Source organism: Aptenodytes patagonicus, chromosome W, assembly GCF_965638725.1.
Source record: "Aptenodytes patagonicus chromosome W, bAptPat1.pri.cur, whole genome shotgun sequence".
Taxonomy (NCBI): Eukaryota; Metazoa; Chordata; class Aves; order Sphenisciformes; family Spheniscidae; genus Aptenodytes; species Aptenodytes patagonicus.
The window spans coordinates 15,053,310-15,075,696 of NC_134981.1; the positions used below are offsets into that span (position 1 = coordinate 15,053,310).

The following is a 22,387-nucleotide window of genomic DNA, read 5'->3' on the forward strand; positions in this document are numbered from 1 at the left end:
GTGCTGGAGCGTGTCCAGAGAAGGGCAACAAAGCTGGTGAAGGGTCTGAAGAACAAGTCTTATGAGGAGTGGCCGAGGGAACTGGGGTTGTTTAGCCTGGAGAAAAGGAGGCTCAGGGGAGACCCTATTGCTCTCTACAACTACCTGAAAGGAGGTTGTAGCGAGGTGGGTGTTGGTCTCTTTTCCCAAGTAACAAGTGATAGAAGAAGAGGAAACGGCCTCAAGTTGCACCAGGGGAGGTTTAGATTGGATATTAGGAAAAATTTCTTCACTGAAAGGGTTGTCAAGCATTGGAACAGGCTGCCCAGGGAAGTGGTTGAGTCACCATCCCTGGAGGTATTTAAAAGACATGTAGATGTGGCGCTTAGGGACATGGTTTAGTGGTGGACTTGGCAGTGTTTGGTTAATGGTTGGACTCTATGATCTTAAGGGTCTTTTCCAACCTAAATGATTCCAAAATCTGCTTTTAAACAAAATAGACCATTAATCATATGACTAACAAACTCAACCATTTACTGTAAGCACTGTTAAAACACAAGTAGATTTACAGGTAGAAAGGACATTTCAAACTTAAAGTTTACATGACTAGTGAGAGCCAAATATAGAAGAAAAGTATTTCCAGATTCAGTAACTACTCATGTAGATGCCCAACCAATTAAAGGGTTCTCCCAGTGCTCCCTCTTATCAAATTCCATCTTCCATTTCTTTGTATTGTTAATTCCTACCTGCATTGCATTACGTGTTGGAACAAACTTTTCTTGTTTTGATGTGCTCATCTGGAACATCAATGTCATGGTTTAACCCCAGACAGCAACTAAGCACCACACAACCACTCGCTCACTCCCCCCCAGCGGGATTTTTATACAATTTCATGCTTGATTTTTAATTTTAAAATTACAATAAAAGAAAAAAAATGTATTTTATTAATCCAGTTTTATAAAACTGAACTTGATTCACGTTGGGGCTGCTATCATCCTGCTTCCCCTGGCTGAATTACATTTTGCATGGATCAATTACCTGAACCTGCTCATTTCCCAGCTACCCAACTGCTAGTGCCAGAGGAGGGACAGGACACTCCCTCCCATCCTCTGACCATAGCTGCAAAGTCAGGACTGCTCCAACTTACACCAGCTAAAGCAGCTGTGGAAATGTATCATAAGCTCTTCTTTCTCTCTTAAAGAAAATATTAGAGCACAGACTGAAACATCAACAAATCCCAAAATTTTACATTACCATTAGGAGCCTAAACTTCATATGAACAGGACTATTCACCAAAATCCTAGCCAGCCAAATATGTGCTGCAGTGTAAGTGGGCTTACTTGGGCTTAAGTCTGCATATAATTAAGAGGCACCAACATCCACACTGACTCAAGAAGCTATGTTTAGCATGAAGGAAGAGGCAGGAGGTTATCTTTCCCACAATAATCGATTATTTGAGACTGCAGAGCAGGTACTAGAATTCAGCTCTCTCATTTCTCTAACCCTTAGTTATTACATAAAATTGACCCCCTCGTCTTTAAATTATAAGGCCAGGAGTGTTTCAAGCTATGAATATCAGCTTTTGAGAGTCAATTCTTCTGTTGACGTTCAAGATCAAGAGAGGAACATTTGATACTGGTAACATTCTTAGGTATTTTTGTGAAGGACATAAGGATTCAGGAGATTCCAACCTGCAAAAAAAAAAAAAAAAAAAGGCTTATAATATTTTATATAGTCAGTAGTAGGATACCCTCTTCTACTAAGGCTTAGCTTGTGAGCCCTCAACAAATAAACCTAACAAAGATAAAAATTGAAGGATCACAAAAACAGCCTAAAAATATTAGCTGACTTGAACAAGGAATAAGATAGGGAAAAACCTCACAAGAACTGCTATGAAATATTACTCTCAGCAGCACCTGATATAATTCAATTGAACTTTCTCTCTAAAAACTAAACAGTAATTACATAAAATTAACCTGTCAGTTCACCCTAGTACAGTAAAGAGAGTGAAATCAAACATCAAATCCTTCTCTAAGGATGCTAAACTACTCATGTTCCTTACATACTTAAAAGGCCAGTGGGAGCTCCTTGGTCTGTCTCCCTCCCTCCCCTCTCTCCAGGAACAAATAGTAAACTGGTAAAAGTCCAAAAAAGTGCAGCAGAACTTCGGATATATTGAACTCATCTCGCCAGTAGTGGCATGACTTGAATAAAAAGGCAAACAAATTTAAATAAAACACTGTGGCTTTACATGTCTGTAGCTACTAACTTTATGGCATTTTGTTTTGTGGCAAACTTAAAAGCTCTTGGTGCTGTCACCAGATCATCCTTTGTAATGAGGCAAGTCCCATTTTTTGTTTTACTTCAGAAAATAAACTTTGGGAGATCAATCCCTCAAAACTGCACCAGGGAGCAAGCTTAAAGCGTTTGACTTGTATTTGCAATTGGGACAGCACAGGGCAAACACGCACACTAATTTTCCAACTTCTAAAATTTCTACCCAGACTACCAAAAGGAAACTGTCAAAATATCTTAACAACTCCATTATAAATGCTTTCATTAGGACCAACTAATGTTTATTTTTAATATGAGTCTAGCAATGATATGAAAAAGAAGCAACATTCCAGTAACTGGTAGTGTAACACATATGTAAAACACCTCCTGACAGACTGGCATTTCTGATTGCTGAAGCTTAAACCACGGTTTTAGAAGGAAATAGCTTTAAGTTTTCTTATTTGAATTGGCAAACTGCTTTGTTTAACAAAAAGGGTTTTTTTTACCTGCAGTAAAAGTTTGGTGGGGCTTCAATGTTTCAGCTTGCCTGTTCATAGGAATGAGCTACTATATTATCCTTTATTTCTGTATTTAACAAACATGTCTATTGAAAAAATGTAAGAATAGTCACCAAAAATTTCTTTTTCCCCTCTGAAATAATCTGAGTCCTGCTACATGCAAAGATTCTGGGTTTGTTATCATCAAATACCTCCAAACATGCAAGCTTCAAAATAGCTCAAAATAATGAGGATTTTTTTATTATTATTATTATTCTCAGCAACTCATATGTCCATTATGAATTTTATGCTTCAGATCTAGATGTTTTTTACTTGTTCCAGAATTATCTGGGATTAAAATAAGATACTATGTTAAATAACAGTATGGACATATTCAATTTCCTCTTTTGAAGCCTCCACACCAGAGAACCATAAAAATACTACATATTAGTGCATACAGAAGACAATCTAAACAAATTATTAAAAACCAGAAAATGCTATATTTATGAGGTAACTGTAGTAAAGAAATGCCTAGACTTGTTCATCTGGATGAAAATAAAATCAAAAAGCCAGACAAACCATAAATCCCTTCAAGCCATGTTTTTTGGGCACTCAGTTGGCTCCAAATCAAAGTTATTTCACTAATATTATAGGATCCATCCCATAAAAATCTTTTCAAGGTGAAAACTAAAACCTGCCTACTTTCCAATACTAAAATATCTACATGGTGTTGCTAGCTCTTCATACTTTGATTCATTATAGCTAAAGTTTCCATGCCTTCTGGGAACCTAGCAATTGTCTATTGATATCTTCCCCATTTTAAAGCTGGCAACTGAACAGACAGTTGTTAGGACAATGAGTTTCTGGTTTCTGAAGCCCAAGTTGTCCTGACATAAAATCACTGTTTTTGCTTGCTGTAGACATGTAAGGTACTGTAGCATAGTTGAGTTGTTGCCAAAGATATGGAATTAAAAGGGTTGACATCTATCACATACTTGACACCTAAAGAGCACAGAAGCTCTAAAATTCCTATTCCCTGTAGGCGCACTCTTAGTCTAGACTAACTGATTTCTCACACTTTTAAAATGCATTACAACACTCTATTGTGATCATTTCATCCACACAGCTCCAGCTAGTGACAGAAGAACCTGTCCTTTAAGCGCCATTTCAATGGGCTAAAGCTCCCGTTCCAAGATGCCATTAAAACAATATAATACTTGAAAAGAACTACGCTGCACTGGGTTGAACTCTCTACTGTGTCTTCAGCACTTTGTTCTGAGTTCAAGTTCTCATTGAAACTACCTGTGAACCAACTTTCCAAAACAAAGATGTTTTTGACAGCTAGTTTCACATTACTATCATTTTTTAAGTGTTCCTTACTGAATTTTGCTATATTAGCATATTAAAATATTAGTGAGGTGTTTGGCATTCAAAATTCTAAATAATAAGGTGACAATGTAAAAGACTTGAGATTTGAACTGTATAATTTGCTTTACTAAAAATTAACAACCCTGCTTCACATCTTTAACACAGGCTATCACCTAAAAGATGCATTCCGCCATTCTGTTTTTCTTAATATATATATAGGGTTTTATTTTTTTTAATAGTAACCTCTGAATTTTTTTTATAATTCAAAAAAATTTAAATATTAATTTTGAGGCATTTTGGCTCTTCCTAGAATAAACTGAGAGGGACAAAACAACACTCACTTTTTTTAAACAGCAGAAATCACATCAAATTGCTTACAAATCAAGAGGAGTTTTTGTCTTCATTATAACTTACGTGATTTAAGAGCACTTGTCATAGTGGAAAGCCTGGTAAAGTTGTTCTGGAAAGAGCAATAAGAAATGATAGACGTGCTATACAGCAGGGAGAAAAACTGGTTCACAGATGCAGCACCAATGAAAGCAGGATTCGGCATGAAGATGACTTTTAAAGGAAACGACAATCTTTTAAGTACCCCACTAATAGCACAAATTCCAGAGAGACAAGAAATGGAACTCTATAATTCAAGGGAAAGAGGCAAAACGATTGAAAATATCTCTGAAAACAAGTGTTTTTGAATAATGGGTCAGGTGTGCAAAAAGGTGTCATGTTTCTCCTATGGCATTTCTTTCCATGCATAGATAAAAACTGTACATAACCACTATCAACTATCTACTGTTTAGCACTCCCCCCCCCTTTTTTTTTTTTTTTAATAAAGGAAACAGGGAACAAGCAATGGGAAGTTGATGTCAAAACACAGAAAAACCTCCATGCAAGCTTCCAGCAACCACCCAGGATTTAGAGTCTCGCTAGCCATTCTCTTTTCAATACCAGAATTTCACACATTTCAATGACCATTATGACTTCAAAGAATCAAATTTTCATCATTGTCCCTCATCTGCCATTTGATTTGTATAAAGGAGTTCTTCTGCATGCACTCCAGACAAAGGGCTCCTTACTTTAGTGGCTATATATCAAGTTTAAAAGTTCTGTTTCTGACAGTTGTGTCTGTGGTAAATTAGGGCAACACTGAAGGAGTGCAGCTGCTCTGCAGGAACCTCCTTTTTGGCATCATTTCACCTAAATAAAGACTGAATAATTAGCTTCTGCCTTTATTAAACCACAAAAATGCCATTGGCCTTAGTAACTACTTCCAGTTGCCCCACCTACTTAACCTCAATAGTTTACACTTGTTAGAAAAGAGGGAAAGTAGAAGTTTTCTGTACTTTATAGGAGTTTACAACAGCTTGCTCTCTTCCCCACCCCCAACATGTTTTACCAGACTAAGTGCATAAAGTTTTGCTATAAATTCATGTTGCAATACACTTTCTTTAGGAGCTGTTATAGCAAAGCACAGAACATAGCTGCTGTGAAAGGAGCTTTTTATTTAGTGTGCTCAGCTGCTTAGGCTGTAAGTCAGGATGAGAACATTTACATTTCTACACTTCAATACAGTATTTTTGAAACAAATGTAAGAGAACAGAATCTACAATGCAAATTGTAAGCGGAAAAATGGAGCAGAATGAACTAAACATGGTCAGACAACATTTATCTAACAGCTACAGACATAAGAAGTGGAAAAAAGCATATTTGCCCTTAGGAAGCTCTGTATCACACAGAATACAGTTTTCTTTCAGGCTTCACAATCTTTTTGCATTATCACAGTAATCTATGAACAACATGTGTTATCCGTACTGTGTTCTCCCATCTAACCATCCTGCAGAACGATTAATAAAAAAGTTGAGAAAAGCAATGAAAGAACCTTATTTAAAAAAAGAAAACCAAACATTGTAAACAAGAAACAGGATTGAATAATAATAATGATTGCATGAAAGCTTCTGTTTAAAGAAAATTTCTTTACATAGGCAGTTAACATAAAACACTAAAGAGAAACTGGATATGGAGAAAAGGATATGCTGAAAAGCAGGTCTAACAGAAGCAGAAATTGTCACATTACTGGAATCAACATAAGTCCATTATAATACTTTTTAGTCTACTGACTGCCATTATGCAAAGGAGGTGTCAGCATCCAAAGCAGTCCAACATTTGAAAGTGCTGTTAGCTTCAGCAAACTCTACTCAACAGTTTGTATTTCACAGCTGAGGAGATACTACTCTAACAGCAACAATGACTAAGTATTCGCTGTTGTCGCAAAACCTCCTTGACAACTTCCCTGTCATCCCACTGCACAAAGGCTCACTCCACTTTCCCAATATTTTGCATGCCCAATATTATTTCATGCTGCTTGAATGAGATACTACAAACATAACAGCATAACACATCCCACACACCATTAAACCAATGTCACTTGGATTTGTTCAGCGAGAACACGATGAAAGAGTAAACAGGAATAATTGATTGGATTTCTAAAAATCCCAGGTGCTCTGTACAAATTGGAACATGACTTCACACTAATAAGTAGAAAACTTCCCCCTCACCAACCCTTCTTTCAGATCTTAAAACACTTTACTTATACGCTGCATTACATTCCCAAATTGTGTATTCATGTTTGTCTCCTGCAAAAGTCATAGAAAAATTATATTTATATATAAGTGATTAATGGTAAAATTTATGGCAAAAGCTGCTGAGTTGTGCTTTTGTTAAACTATAATACTAAAAATAAAAACAAAAATCTCAGATTTTGCACCTATCAGTGCCCTGACAAGCCTCAAAACAGAGAGGCATTTTTCTTGACAAACCATAATGCATGACAAACATGCAAAAAATACCTATCATTCAGCCTGCATTATTGATGGACAGGTAAACAACATTTTAGAAATTTAAAAATTAAGCATTTGAAACACATAAGTCCCACTTTCAGCACAGATGGATATTTCATGCTCAGTAGTTTTTCTGCCAAGAAAGAATCAAAGACCAAGACAAAAATTATTATTTAATTATTAATAATGTATTTTTCCATGTAACACTACATCTTAGTTTTGTAAATATTGTCTGGGTAAATATCATGAAATTAAAGAAAATGGTAATCGGATATCTGGTTTTACATTTTGGAGTTTCTCCATATGACTGAAATTAAGAAAATCATTATTAAATGGAGGGAAGTAGGGCTGGTCAGAGGAGGAAAAAGGGGAGAAGAATATATTTCATTAAAATAGATTGACGTTGCTCCTAGTAGTCATTGGAGACTTCAGTGTGGTCATGACATTCCTCGTAGATGGAGGAAATTATAAACAGCGTACTTAAACAAAGTGGGAAAAAAGTCTGAATTATTTATAGCAGATCTTGTAAACTACTTTTTCTTACAACACAGCAAGATTTAGATAGAACATACTTTTTAGAACTCCTTCAAAGCATATGTAAGCAAATCTTTTGCTTCCACACACACAAGTGGTTAGGTTGTTTTTATTATCTGCGAGGTATTTAAAAATGCTGAGTTTTCTGCAGCACACAATTTTTAAGTATTCTACAAGAACTTCACAATCCTCAGATTAAAAAAAGTGCAAAAAATCAAGTAGTTAAGAATAAGACAACAGCAAAGTGTTTAGACTGTAAACTTTCAAATAAAAGGAGAGACAGTCTTAGTTTACCTGCATTTAGAAAAAGAAAGAGGATAACTGAACAACTGAAATAATCTGATTCTTCTAAGAATAATTTACAGTTATGGCAAAACTCTACTGCTTTACTACCATAAGCAACTCTTCTTACAGGTACTATTTCTCAGTTGGAAAACAAAAAACCCAGGCAGGAAAGACGACAGAAGTACTTGTAGCTAGAGCCTGCCTAGAATAGACAGCATTGTCCTGACTCCCCTGATTAGCTCAGTTTTGTATATACTATTAAATAAAACCTTGTAGTTCAGTGATGGTATGTTTTTTCAGACAAAATGTATTCAGTTTGCAGTTCTGATTATTTATGCTATATTCCTAGCATAAATCACAATAAGCAGATTGGCTTGCAAAGCTACACATAATATTTCAATAACATCTTGGTGAATTATTCACTAAAGATGACGCTTGGGCTTCCAGTGTATAAAACGTAGTTTTGATCATGGACACCCAAAGCCCCAACCAGCAGCTCAGGATGGAGTCTTCCATATCTTAAGTGAGAGCCAAAATTCAGGCTACTCTTGCACACTGGGAATAATTTCTGTATTTTTTTGTGTGTGTTTCTGATGCCATTTTAGTGAAATCCTTATTTTTAACATTCATTAAAACAATTACCTGTATTTACAAAATAAATCATAAGCATATGACTTAAGTAAATTTTATAAAGTTACTGTGTTCCAGGAATTCTGTCACGAACAAGAAAATTAAAAGTTCTGATCTGCTTTATGCCCATCTGAAAACCTTACAAAACCTCTTTTAAAGTACCTATTAAGAAATTTTCCATATAAGGCCCAGGTAGAGTTCCTGAATACTGGAACCACTTGTTTCATCCTCTTCAGCCTTTGGAGGGGAAGGGGTCTAATCTGTGTTAAATGTGTGGCTGGGTGCCTTCTCTCAGTTTTGTGGAAAAGCTCCCTTACCAGTTCAAGCTGCAAAAGACCCAAAGGAGCACAACATTCAGAGCCTGGCAGTGAACTGGGACACTACTTACACATAAGCAGTGCAATTGCTGCTATGAAGCAGGAACACCTGGGCCAATTCATACTCTAATCTGGACAGCCATTACCAAGGTCTGAGCTGCCAAGTTCAAATTTGGATATAAGGCAAAGTCTTAAGACTTGATAACTCTAGTAAGATTTCCTATGATGAAGTCATAAGAAAGGTTATCACTACTGTGGTGGGTTGACCCTGGCTAGACTCCAGGTGCCCACCAAAGCCACTCTATCACTCCCCTCCTCAGCTGGACAGGGGAGAGAAAATATGACAAAAGGCTTGTGGGTCGAGATAAGGACAGGGAAAGATCACTCACCAATTACCATCACATGCAAAACAGACTCAACTTGGGGAAATTAATTTAATTTATTACCAATCAAAACCAGAGTAGGATAATGAGAAAATATAAACCAAATCTTAAAACACCTTTCCCCCACCCCTCCCTTCTTCCCAGGTTTAACTTTACGCCCGAATTCTCTACCTCCTCCCCCCGAGCAGCGCAGGGGGATGGGGAATGGGGGTTGCGGTCAGTTCATCACACATTGTCTCTGCCACTCCTTCCTCCTCAGGGGAGGACTCCTCACACTCTTCCCCTGCTCCAGCGTGGGGTCCCTCCCACGGGAGACAGTCCTCCACGAACTTCTCCAACATGGGTCCTTCCCACGGGCTACAGTTCTTCACAAACTGCTCCAGCGTGGGTCCTTTCCACAGGGTGCAGTCCTTCAGGAACAGACTGCTCCAGCGTGGGTCCCCCACGGGGTCACAAGTCCTGCCAGCAAACCTGCTCCAGTGTGGGCTCCTCTCTCCACGGGGCCACAGGTCCTGCCAGGAGCCTGCTCCAGCGCGGGCTTCCCATGGGGTTACAGCCTCCTTCAGGCACATCCACCTGCCCTGGCGTGGGGTCCTCCACGGGCTGCAGGGGGGACAACCTGCCTCACCATGGTCTTCACCACAGGCTGCAGGGGAATCTCTGCTCCGGCACCTGGAGCACCTCCTCCCCCTCCTTCTTCACTGACCTTGGTGCCTGCAGAGTTGTTTCTCTCATATTCTCACTCCTCTCTTCAGCTGCATTTGTGCAGTTTTTTTTCCCCCCTTTCTTAAATATGTTATCCCAGAGGCGCTACCACCGTCGCTGATTGGCTCAGCCTTGGCCAGCAGCGGGTCCGTCTTGGAGCTGGCTGGCATTGGCTCTATCGGACATAGGGGAAGCTTCTAGCAGCTTCTCACAGAAACCACCCCTGTAGCCCCCCTGCTACCAAAACCTTGCCATGCAAACCCAATACAACTTCAGTATATGAAACACCTATTGTGGATTCAGTTTTAATTAGCTAACAATCTCCCTGGGCTGGTAGCTAGAGCACAGAATACTAAATTTTTTTTTTTTTTTAATTTCATTATTGTGCATTCTGGTGTTCTTTTCCTTTCACCTCCTAACTACCTATTCATTCCCTATTTAAAGTTAAACGGTGTTCCACAGCTTCCATTAAGGGTTAAAATTTAACAAACTAGGCTTTTGTTTATTAAAGCAAGATATTCATGAAAAGGTGGGGGTGAAAAAAGCAAAAAGTGTTTTAAAGTTTCACTTGACAATACTGTCAGAGTAGTGCGTGGTCTGCTACTAAGAACAATATTGAGAAATCCTGAGTTCATGTAAACCAATGCCTGCCTTCATTGTGATGCGTGTTTTCTATTCTTTACAACTCCTTTATAAAGAAAGTGATTTCTGTAACAGATCTTTGCCACAAAGTAACAAGTGGTTTGAGACACAGGGGAGAAAAACAGAAGCAAATCCCCAATCAAGAAATGCAAATTTAGAGCAAAATCCCTGTTGGTGCATTCTTTTTAGAAGAAAAGTTGCATTTAAGAAATTACAAGGAAGCCAGACCTGTTAAAAGCTGTCCCTTGCCCTAATGCAAGATGTAATGCTTCTATGTAATATGCATGGACTTTAAAAGTTGAAAGCAAGTGCTAAATAGTGTACACAATTTCCATACACAGCAGGTAGCGAAGCAAGAAAAGAACTGACACAGTTACCCTCCTTAAAGAGATGCACAATAGAGAACTGTTATGCAGTGTTAGCATACTGAAGGTCTATGCATCAGGGATGTTGCGGCTATTAACAGCTTAAATGTTCACTGTATTTTGTTAATTAGCGCATACAGCTTTAAGCCTTAAATGTGTTTTAGAGGATCTTTTCTAACAGTAACACAGTCATTATTCCCTGGTGGGGATGGGAAGGGTTGATGGGGCTTCAACTGTTTAATCATAATCAATAAAATACGTGGCTGAATACTACTGGACAAAAGCTGTTTCTTTACATTTATCTATATGGTTAGTTAAAATGGAAGCTTTCTACAATCTCTCTCTAAAAAGCTGAATCATAAATTTTTAGCTTGCTCTATTTGGAAGTCTGTAATTTGTGCTTTGGCCTTTATATGCTTGGCCTTTAAGATTACTTATAGGACAGAAATCATGGTCTTATACTTTCTGATAAAAAACTTGGTATTTAAATTCAGTAATTCAACTTGATACACTACATCTTTCCTTTCAGTTTTCTATTGGGGGGGGAAATAAATCAAAAGGAGACCACAATGTACAATTATGTTTACTAAACAGTGATAAAATAGTAAGACACTGTTTTGGAAACAGACATTGCAGAAGAAGATACTCAACTTCTGACTTATCAGAGAAACAGAATCAGTTGACCCAAGAATGCTTTCAAATGGAGTGGGCATGGCAGCAAAAATGCGGTCACCTAAGAAAAAATTTTGTAAACAAAAGAATAAAGAATAAGATACTAGTGCCTACTACATTTTTAATCTTAAAAAAAAAAGCTTCTGCCTGATTAACATGCTACTCAGTGAAATCTTTAAAATATATGATTTGATTATGATGATGATGTTGGCCTATATAGAAAAATACTGTTGTTTATTTTTACACGTGAATATATGAGCACATATATAAAATGAGTCTGTAAGGAAAAACTATCCACCTCTTCAGATGTTATCATCAGAATTACTCATCATATTCTTAATGTTTTTTAAAAAACATTTGCAACCTAATTATAACATCTTTTAAAAAATACAGTATTCATTATTTCTTATCAGCACTTTGTAGAAATTCCTTATAGCTCAGCTTCTTCTCACTTGTTAACCCAGTTTTCAGGCTAACAGATGATAGGATAAAAGTTATTTCCCCGTCAAGCAAAGATTTTCTTTTGCACAAAAAGTAAACCAATGAGCTTTATGGAGTGAATAGAACTGAGTATGCCAAAAAGATACATAAGAGATTGAGCAATTTCCCTACAGTGCATGCTTCACAATGCAAGAACTAAACTGCATATTAAAACTCTGTTGATCCGAACATCAGATGGCTCTCTCCACGGTCCACGCCCTCACTTAACACAGGTTAACATTCCTGACTTGAGAAAGCAGCCATGAAAGTAGTTCAAAGGTACCTAACAAGCAAGCCATCAAGAATTGGAAGAGCATCTGGTTCCATTTCATCATTGATCTTCTGAGTAGAAACAGATAGTGCTGAAGAAGCACCCAGCTCTCTTGCAGCATGACCAAGATGCTCAAGGATTCCCATAGGATTACCGAACTGCAGCTTTCCCTTCCGGACACGGAAAGCTTTTCCTTTCTGACTTAATAAAATTATTCAGCTAGAACTTCATGACTAGAAACAGCTTTCAAGTCTGTACACAGAACTTTCTCAGGCAGTAAGCAGTTAGGCTAGGATTTGTGTCTTAACTCTACAACTTGGATTTACTACACAAATGCAGAAAGAGACATTTTATTGAACAGAAAAGCAAGGGCTCTAACAAGGAATTGTTTATTCACTATTCCTAACAGGACAAGAAGAATTCATGATATCTACAGAAATATTTCATAACAGGGGATACTAACTTAGGTGTTCTAGAAGTTCAGATAATGGTAATATTTTATGAGAACATGAAAATACTATCTAGTCTTAAAAAAGCAAAACTACTAAATAAAACAGCTCCAAAAATGAAGTTACTTCTTACTCCTGTTGATTACTAGACTATATCAATGGCTTACTTTTATTCTTTCTAGCAGATTAGAAACACTGCTTTCATATTTAGACTTACAAAACCAAACAAGTATTTGCATGTTGAATAACCCTTTGGAAACCACACAAACTAAACACGGCACAATGATACTCCTTTAATTTGTTCTGAGCAGCCATAGCAAGCAGTCATAGCAAGCTCTTAAAAAACAGTATTCTTTGACAGAAAATGAAATACTATGTAACGGAACAAAAAAAATCGCCTGCATACCCTTCAAAGAGACATATTCTTTGACCCAGTGCTCCAGACTAAAGCCTTGAAATTTTTGCACAAGAATGCTGCACAAAGGAAGCCCAGACAAAGCAGACACTCGAGATGTTAGAAGGTTGTGTAACCTCAATCTCAGACACTCCTTCCAATACCCAGCAGAGATAGCACTACCATGCACCAAAAGAAAAGGCTGTCAGAGGAAGAAATCCAAATCCTTTACCCTATCCCTAAAAGCAAATAAACGTACATAGGGATGAGAGTGCAATTGCAGCTCATCGATACAACTATGTATCACTTTATACTAGGTTCCGGGTTACTTGCAAAATGTGCAGTTTTCTAAAAAGAAAAGCAAAATGATCTCAAGCTGCAATTTAGTCACATAGAAATATTTATTGCTCTTAAAAGACAGCTAAAGGTGATGGCAATTTCTTTACTTGGACTGTCAGAGTTATAGAAAGCTTCTTTATCTTGGGGAGTAACTTGTTGCCTGCAGACATTCTTACAGAAAGCTCTTTATCAGCATCCAACTAACAGGGTTTTCTAAACCAACGCAAGCTTCATCAAACTACAATTGCTTACAAAAACAAGTTGTAGCAACCAGTATAGGCTGAATTGAGCTAGGGTAGTCCAATTAAAGAGGGATTTAATTGCCAAACAGCAAAATATAGTGAATTTGCAATGCTGAAAATGTGTATGTAGCTAGATAATCTTAACTACACATACCCCTACACCTGAGCTTGTACTGTATTCAAGACCAAATGCAACTACCAGCCAAAACTACAAAAGAAGAAACTGCCAAATTATTTAAAACAAAAATCACTGTTTAGAAATAAATATATGCTCTGGCAGACCAGTGTGGTGTACATGAAGTGAGAAGAATTATCACCGCTCCCTAAAATATTAAAACCTTTAAATATTAAATTTCACATTAGCTGCTTGACAAAGTTACCCAAGACAGTTTTTTCCTCCCCAGAGCAGTATTTGTTAGGCTTCACTGGGGGGGGGGGGGGGGGGGGGGCATTAGAAGGACTTTTTAATAGATTATGGTTTGCAGCAAAAAACACAGACACACAAATAAACTATCAGACCATAAAAAGAGTAAAGGCCTTTAAGTATTTAACTCTATGCAAGTCCACACTTACATTAGATACTTATAATTAAAGTAGATGTATATGTATTTTTACTTGCAAACAGTTTTCTGTTTTGAATATTTCACTTTTATTGAAAGAATGCATTTAATTTTGAAATAATTCTAGAATGTGATTTTTATACCTTAAACACCTTCTACACTGGAAACTAATACCATTCAAGTGTCAAACATCACAACTGCAGATGACCGAATGCAAACTAAACACTAAGTATTGAGGACAAGACACACTGTATTAAAGATTTTATAAACCACCAGCAAACAACTTTTCATTTATCTTGAATCCAGAGTACAACACATAGTTCAAATAACCTGGCCACCTGCTTACTTGACACAACTGTGATGAAAGAAAGTACTTCTCCAAGCCACAGGCCTCATATAAAAGGCCATTTTGGCCAAAGCTAGAAGCTGTTTCTCAAAACATATCTGCAAAGAAAAGGGTGGAAAAACCACTTTTATTAACCTCACTTTATATAACAAGTTTCACTGTACATTTTAATTCATTTTTCATTATTCTGAAGTAAAATGCAAGCTGCTGATCTAATTGAGAAAAAAAAATAAATAGAATGAATACAACCTACAAGAGAAGTTTGTGGCTGGGGGGAGGGAACAGGTGGTGGTGGCAACTCTATCTGAACCCCCAAGCAGATTTCCATCCTGGGACCTCGTACCCTTTGAATATGACAACTCCCTATCACAGAGCCATACATAAGGCACACAAAAATTTGTAAGTTACATTCCTCATCTAAAGAGGAATGCTGTCCTGAACTGAATCCTTTACAGTAACCAGTTGAATAAATACTGCAGCTAGAGTGGATTAAACAAAGAAAAGATTCTAAATTCTTTTATCCCATTAAGTTACTTTAGGAACAGCTTGAACTCACCCTCAAGGAATAACCAACAAGGGGTTAACAGCATTTTGAAAAACCAAAACATAGAACATCCACTATATCCTTATCATCTAACACAGTGGTAATGTTTGGAGAATTCTTAGCTGAGTAGTAGTTTCAAGAAAAGGAAATCTAGTAAGCCTGTCTTTAATAAATGCATACTTTGCCAAGTGTTTCTCTTCACCAAGTTGCAAAAACAGCTCCTATACAGAGTCTTCAAATGCAATGTCACACTGTCTCGCATGTAATTTTGACACATTACTGCTTTGTTTTTCAGAGTAAAGTATATTATATACTCTTGGTTCTTGGGAAAGGCTGCTAGCAATGATCACACTTTGAAAAGCACGTTAAAGCTTGATTTGTTGTCCTTTGTTTCACAGCACTGCAGACTATCAGATTGAGATCTGAAGAAGGTTCATCATTCCAGGCTATTTTTCACTTGTTTGTATATTGTATTTTGAGCTGCAGTATCATCACTGTTTATTATAGTAAAGTCTATGCTTCTCTAATCAAACCAAGATTATACAATTTCACTACTTTCCAAGCCTAGTCAAAATTGGGATTTGGATGAAGGTGAACAAACTATGATTCAATCCTGAAAATACCATGTGATGCAGTCTTCTAGAAAAAATGGACTGGAGTGTTTCTGCAACTTTTTTGCTGAAGAGGTTCATGTTCCAAGAATCCTATTAATACACTGCTACTCCCGGATTATCCAGTAGTAAACACTTACAACAGACACTAACTGCTACCTCTGGACAGCCAAGAGGAAGCTGCTAAGACTCTTGATACCAATTTCACAATAGTTATTAATCAGTTTTGGCCTAGGCTGCTGTAGTATGCAGCATTTACTGCTACTCTTGAACATCATCTGAAAAGTATGAACTGCTCATCCCCAAAAAGGGGTTCAGATTTTCGGCACCAAATTCAATGTATACTGCAGCAAGTTATCTTTAATGAGGTATGTAGAAGTTTGTCTACAATCTGGCCCTCTACTGAGTTTCAGTACTGAGACTTCTGAACCATTACTGAAAAAAGCTTAATTAACAGTATAGACAAAACAAAACAATTTCAGGACAGCAGCTGAAATGTCAATAGCATCATTGTAGTTAGCTTGTCATGCTTGTAATAGAGTCCATCCCTACATGGTCTCACAATGCTGCAAAAACTACTTTAGAACCATTTCAATTGCACTTGATAGCACTGCTCTTGAATGCTTAACTCTGTGTAGCAACTCATCGTATTTTATCTTGGCCTGATACAGAATAAAAACATCTGTGAGATGGCTCCAGCTAATAGCTGATCCTTAACCACAGTTCCACAATGTTTCTAGCGTCTCCCCAGTGACCAAACTCTACAACTGCTCTTGCATTAATTCTTGCTTTGAGCTACAGCATATACATTATCAGTGGAATATTCTGCTTTAGAGATGCAAAGGATATTTTCTGGCAGTTGTTCTAATTTTGAAACATTCTTGCAATATCGGTATCATTTAACCACTACAAAAAGCCCTTTTATTGGCAAATATTTTGGGGTAATTTGGTATGGCACCTTCCAATTGCAGTCAGCAACTTTCACAAAAGTGTCTACCCTGTAGAAACTCCAAAAAAGTTTTGTGCATCTAGAATGTGCACAATATTGCAGGAAAATACTATTCAGTCTGATGTTTAACTTAATACTTGAAAGAACTGAGGATAAAATAATCATTTAGTTTACATGTATCAAAAGCTGACAAGCAAACAATGGAATTAAACAAAATGATTCAATGGCTGCTAGCATCAGATCTCAAAAAAAACCCAACTATGATACGAGCATCTTCAACTTGATGAGAACACACAATGACATTAGAAATAACCACTTCGCTTACAATTCATTTACACTAATACCGAGAGAACAGAACAGTTGTATTTCAAATTAGTATCACTAACTCAACTGTAAGTATAAACTCTCATAGCTAGACAGGGTAAAACCCTAACTTAGGATAATGTACATTTAAATACAAAATGGAAGATAGAAGAGTATTTATTTTGTGGGTCTGTCTTTGCACTGTAGTCTCTTTCTGATCTACGTATCCATCACCTGAGGTCACAATAGGGAAATGTGATACTGTAAATTCAGGCATTATACAAACTCTATTTAGATGATTTTTTTTTTTTATTGTTAAAGAACAGTGCTACAATAATCAAATGCAATTCATAATATGTTTAGGGAAATGTAGGTCTATTGACTTGGTGAATCTTATTTACATAGTGACTCATGAACTCTTGTACATTAAATGAAATTTCCTGAATCTGAAGTTATACAATTAGATTAGCAAGATAATCATGTTCACTAAAATACAGTATTAAATTTTTACCTAATTTTTAAACCTAGAATTATACTATTACTTTTTAAATTCAGAAAAAAGTTTACAAAAGATCTGAATCTACTGACAGGTAAAAAAATTTATTATTGCTACATCTATATTACAAAGCATGAGAAATAAAAACTCTTTAGTTGTTAAAGTAGGTGTGTTTTTTTCCAATAGCCTGTTAAACTTCAACTGTCTCAACTTGTAGTTATCATTACAAATGTTCAATTTATAAATACAATTTCCAAATATTTCTTAAGTAGTTAATATAGCTTCAAGGATACAAGAAAGTACATATAATATGAACTGTCTGCTACATATGATGGGAAATTTTTTTTCCTGAAGATTCAAAAGCGATATGAAAACCAATGAAAAGCATGCTTCTGCTGTGATGCATTCCCCCCAGAAGTCTTACAAAAATTATACTATTGAATAATGCAAACATAAGTGTCAGGTTGCATCTAGAGTAACAGACCACACGTTATGGAAGAACTTACAAGAAAAGATTGCCAAATTTCTGATCTGCTACTGATTAGCAGAAGAATGTTATGCATTTGTTCCTAGTTGTAATCTAACCTTCATGCATATTCAAAAGCTAGAGTATATGTGCGTAGTAACAATAACCTTGCATGATGCTTCTTTACACACTTTCTTTAATAATATGGGTCCTAATGAAGATAGTTTTAGGAAGCTGGCAAATTCTGTATAATTTCACTACACAGAAATATACCCAGATTTCAAAAAGTACAAACTTGTTATAAATTACAGCTCATACTGGTCCTTGACCACAATATAATAATGATGAGTACCTTGTTTATTATTTTATATTGCTTAATACTTTGAATGCCATGTTTCCTTCACATACTTATGTTTTACTAATGTTCCCCTTTTAAAAACGTATGAAGGATTGTTGCTTTGTAGTTCACATTTATACGGCTTTCTTAGAAGAACGCAGAATACCATACTGAATGCCTATTGTGCAGAAATAACCCTGAAAGCTGTATCATAGCAGCATGCAGTAGAAAACCCTTACCAATTTTTCATCAACTGCAATGAGTTGCGTGTCTCGAGTTTGGTCCTGTGCCGGCCGCCATGTGGAAGTGCTCAGTGACCTGCGGTGCAAGACTTGAAGTTAAAAAATGATTCATGCAATGAGAAAATAGAGGCAGACAAATCTTACATAAACAAGTTACATGAACAATATCCATCTTGTAAAAAAAAAAAAAAAAAAATGAAGAGGGAGAGATGAGGGCACAAAAATCCTTTTTCTCCCCAATTAGTTCTGTCTGCTGAGTTTTTGGCAGACTCCCACTTAGCAGTTCACAACAGGCTGCACTTTATGTCAGCCTACAGGCTCTCTGTCACAGACAGACTGCCAGTGGCAAGGACTGTACTGCTCTATATGAATGTACAGTAGCTGGTTTGTCACGAACAGACAGAAAAATACAAGGCTGCTGCAAGCATTCTGCAACTCTGATCCTTAAAATGATGGCATCAGAGGAAAAAAAATCCTAAATCTATTTGTAATGGTAAAGCTCCAGTTCTACACTTTAACAACAGAATATTAACAAATTTAAAAAAACCCCAAACAACAACAACAAAGCAAACCCTAAGCTGATAATTCAAACAAAATTTTCTGTCTTTGAGTGGGCAAAGCTCACATTTTGCTTCATTTCTAAATCAGTATGGGTCAGCTTATTAGCTTCCAAGAAATACGATTAATCTTCTTGCATAATTACGAAACCTGTAAGGTACAGATGGAAACACGGAACCCAATACCACGTCACTGAATTGAGAAGTAAAATTTGCCCTTAATTTGCATTATATCATTAATGTCAGGATTGGGCCCTTTGAGTGCAAATCATCTTTTGGCAAAACACACACAACAAAGTGAAACAAGCCAAAAAGCCCAATTCTCTAAACTAATAGTGTGCTTCATGTTTAATTAAGGTCATTTTAAACAAATGAGGAACAAAAGTGCAAGAATACACACAACTAAATGGTAAGAGGGACTAAGCCACTTTTGTTTCAACTGTTCTTCGGAAGATTACCTAATTTGGGAAGCCAGACATACTTGCAGATGCAAATGAACTTTGAGATTTTGCCTATGGGATGCTTACAACCATACTTTTAGTAATTTAACGCTATTGGTAACGTTTACCTAATTTTTGAGGAAACCATCCATAAGTGCCTTCAAAAAGCACCACAGCTTTTAAAGCAGAATTCCAAGACTTTTAGAAAATCTGCAATACTATCTAAACTAACCCCTCCCAAAATAAACTATAACTGTTAAATAGTCAATAATGTCAACGGTGTATCAGAACCAGATAACTTGCACACACTCATTCAAAACCTGTAGAATTAAAACAGTGTATCTTATATTGCATTCTACTAAGCCATGAGAACATGGAAGACATAACTGGGGGAACAGTCCCTGTAACACATGCATCTACCTGTGTCTTCTAATCTTAAATCCCTCTCCAATTTTTGTGGATTCTGGTGAGAATGCATTTGAAGATACGAACTTGATCATTTAGAAACATAATAACTCAGAATTCTAATTAATATCAGATTAGCTGCGCTGGATTCAACACATTAACTAAACAAGCATTCAATTTTCAAATGATATTAGCATGGTAAAGTTTTTAGAAGGTAAAACCTACACTAGAAAGGAATTTGAAATTAGTGACTATAAAGCAAGCCACAAGAATCTTATAAAACTAAGCAACTGGAACAAAGTTCAGTTCGGTAATATTTCAAATGCAGATTTCCACAAATCTATACTTTAACACAGATTACACTCTACTAAATTACCTTCCATTTGCCAATAACAACTACAAAAAATCTCCACATAACGAAAAACAAACTCAAAGCACAAAGTTTATAGAATCACACAATTTTGCAACATGGACAGACACATCTATTCCTATTTGAAGTGACAAAATTTGTCTGCAAGGGTACTTTGAAGAACAAGATGAAGTTTTCAGGGAAGCAAGGGAGCACAAGAATTTCACAAACATCTAGATGATAACTACTCTATTACCTGAAAATCTCTGTCCCAGAGAGCTTCTGGCTCAACAAAGCTGTCATTTTTTAATTGTGCATATAAAAAAAAAAATCATAAAAAACAGGATAGACTGATACTGCAATATGCTATAAAGAAATGGCTCTTAGATGGTCCTTCTTCAAAAACACACTGAAGGAGAAGTTATCCTAAAAGTCTCCTGAACAGCAGCATAACACTTGAGTTCCAATGGCAAGTAGCTGAAGCCACACAATTTCCAACCTTAAACAAGGCAAAACACTGTAATAGGAAAATGAGTTTCCCCCTACCCCGGGAATTTTAGTATCAAAGTAGTATTCTGCAGGTATTCTAGAACTTCATGTGATATGGTGTTCACTACACTACTTAATATATGGCCAAAGAAGGATATTGGATTATGCAATCAAATTGGTCCTTTCTGGATAGAAATAGTCTGAGATGAATCAAGAAGTTCTCTGAACCTTGCTCTGTGGAGAGGTCTGATGAATATGTAAAGGTTTGAGTATGCCAGGTTTTGAGTAATTAGGCAGATCAGAATCACACTTTTTCTTGTAATATAAATGCAAATCGGAACAAAATTTAGCACAATTCAGTTTGAGTTTGGGTTGTATCTTTTTTAATTTGGAAAAGAATTAATCAGCTTTGAAAAGTATAAATGCCATGCCCTTCCAAAATTATTTCCACTCAGCATTATGTCATCTGACATTGTTTTTACTCAGATGATTGCTCATTTTGGAAATTTCTGTCTTTGCCAGAAAAAAAAATTAGAGAGATCTCATACCATTATAGTTAATAGGGAAGAGCAGGGTAAAAATCCCACCAGATTAAAGGTGGGCAGAATCTCTCTCTGAGATGCCTCTACACTGCATACAGAGGGAACTGATTTTTTGGCACAAGATGTCTCTGTCAACTGGGATAAATCGCAAGGCATCACACCTTACAGCTCTCCATGATGATGTTTTAGCTCTTCTACAAAAGCAGACAGACAGTTTACTAACCTAAATCAGTTTCTGCTCCTCTCCACCATTTTTCAAAGCCATTTCTCTTGACTACATCATTCCGGAAAAAGCTCAACTGCTACTGTAATTTGCAACCTTGTATGTTTCTTAAATGCCCAGCCTTCTGCCCATCCCCGGACTGCAATCAGTTGGAAAGAATATACTTTCCTTAAGAACTTCCTATTTGAAAAGTGGTTGAAAACTGGCATTTAGACTAGACTAGGAATGTGAACCATAAGTCCATGGAGGTGTCTCTGTGTAAGAATACATAAAACACCAGTTTTCCTTTAAAGATGACAAGCTGTTGATATTTCCATTTGTTGCATCTCTCATAGGAAAGTAACCTGGAGCTCAGAAATACCAGCAACTCTGAAATACCATGTGATCTGAAATATTACTATTTAAAAGTTAATAGCAAGTGTTACTTTGATCCCAGAGCACTTGTTTAATTTTCAACAGGTTTCATTGCAAGTTTGTCCCTAATGTCAGGCACTTAACTGAGGAGATAACCAGGAAACAGACCTCTCTCACACAATCCTCTTTTCAAACTCCCACGATGACAAGTATCATTTCATCACTCAAATTTCCCCTTAGAAATCATATAAACTTGACAACACTTATTTTACCTTCAAATTAAATGAATATGCAATCTAAATCACTTAAGTGACAACTTCATTTAAACCTTTTATTCTGTCCCCAACAGTAAAGTAATTCTCACAAAATTCCCAATTAATACTTGCCTCTACCGACATCCACCTTGACCTTTAGATAGCTTTTGTGACAGATAAACTTGCAGAAGTATAAAACATACTTTTTACAGTTCCATTCTCATATGGTTCTCCTTTCTTCTACTACTGACCTCTGG

General features: G+C 36.7%; 1 protein-coding gene across 1 annotated transcript in view; it reads right to left on the bottom strand.

Moving 5' to 3' along the window:
• Nucleotides 1–496: 496 nt before the first annotated feature.
• The window catches only part of LOC143172097 (NADH dehydrogenase [ubiquinone] iron-sulfur protein 4, mitochondrial-like), a 40,077-nt gene continuing 18,186 nt past the window's right edge, over nt 497–22,387 (bottom strand). Inside the window, exons 2-4 of the mRNA XM_076361347.1 lie at nt 18,515–18,593; nt 4,533–4,578; nt 497–1,670 (exon numbers count right to left, since the gene is read on the bottom strand). Coding sequence (XP_076217462.1) covers nt 1,627–1,670; nt 4,533–4,578; nt 18,515–18,593 — 169 coding nt within the window. The 3' untranslated portion in view covers nt 497–1,626. The remainder of the gene's footprint in view (nt 1,671–4,532; nt 4,579–18,514; nt 18,594–22,387) is intronic.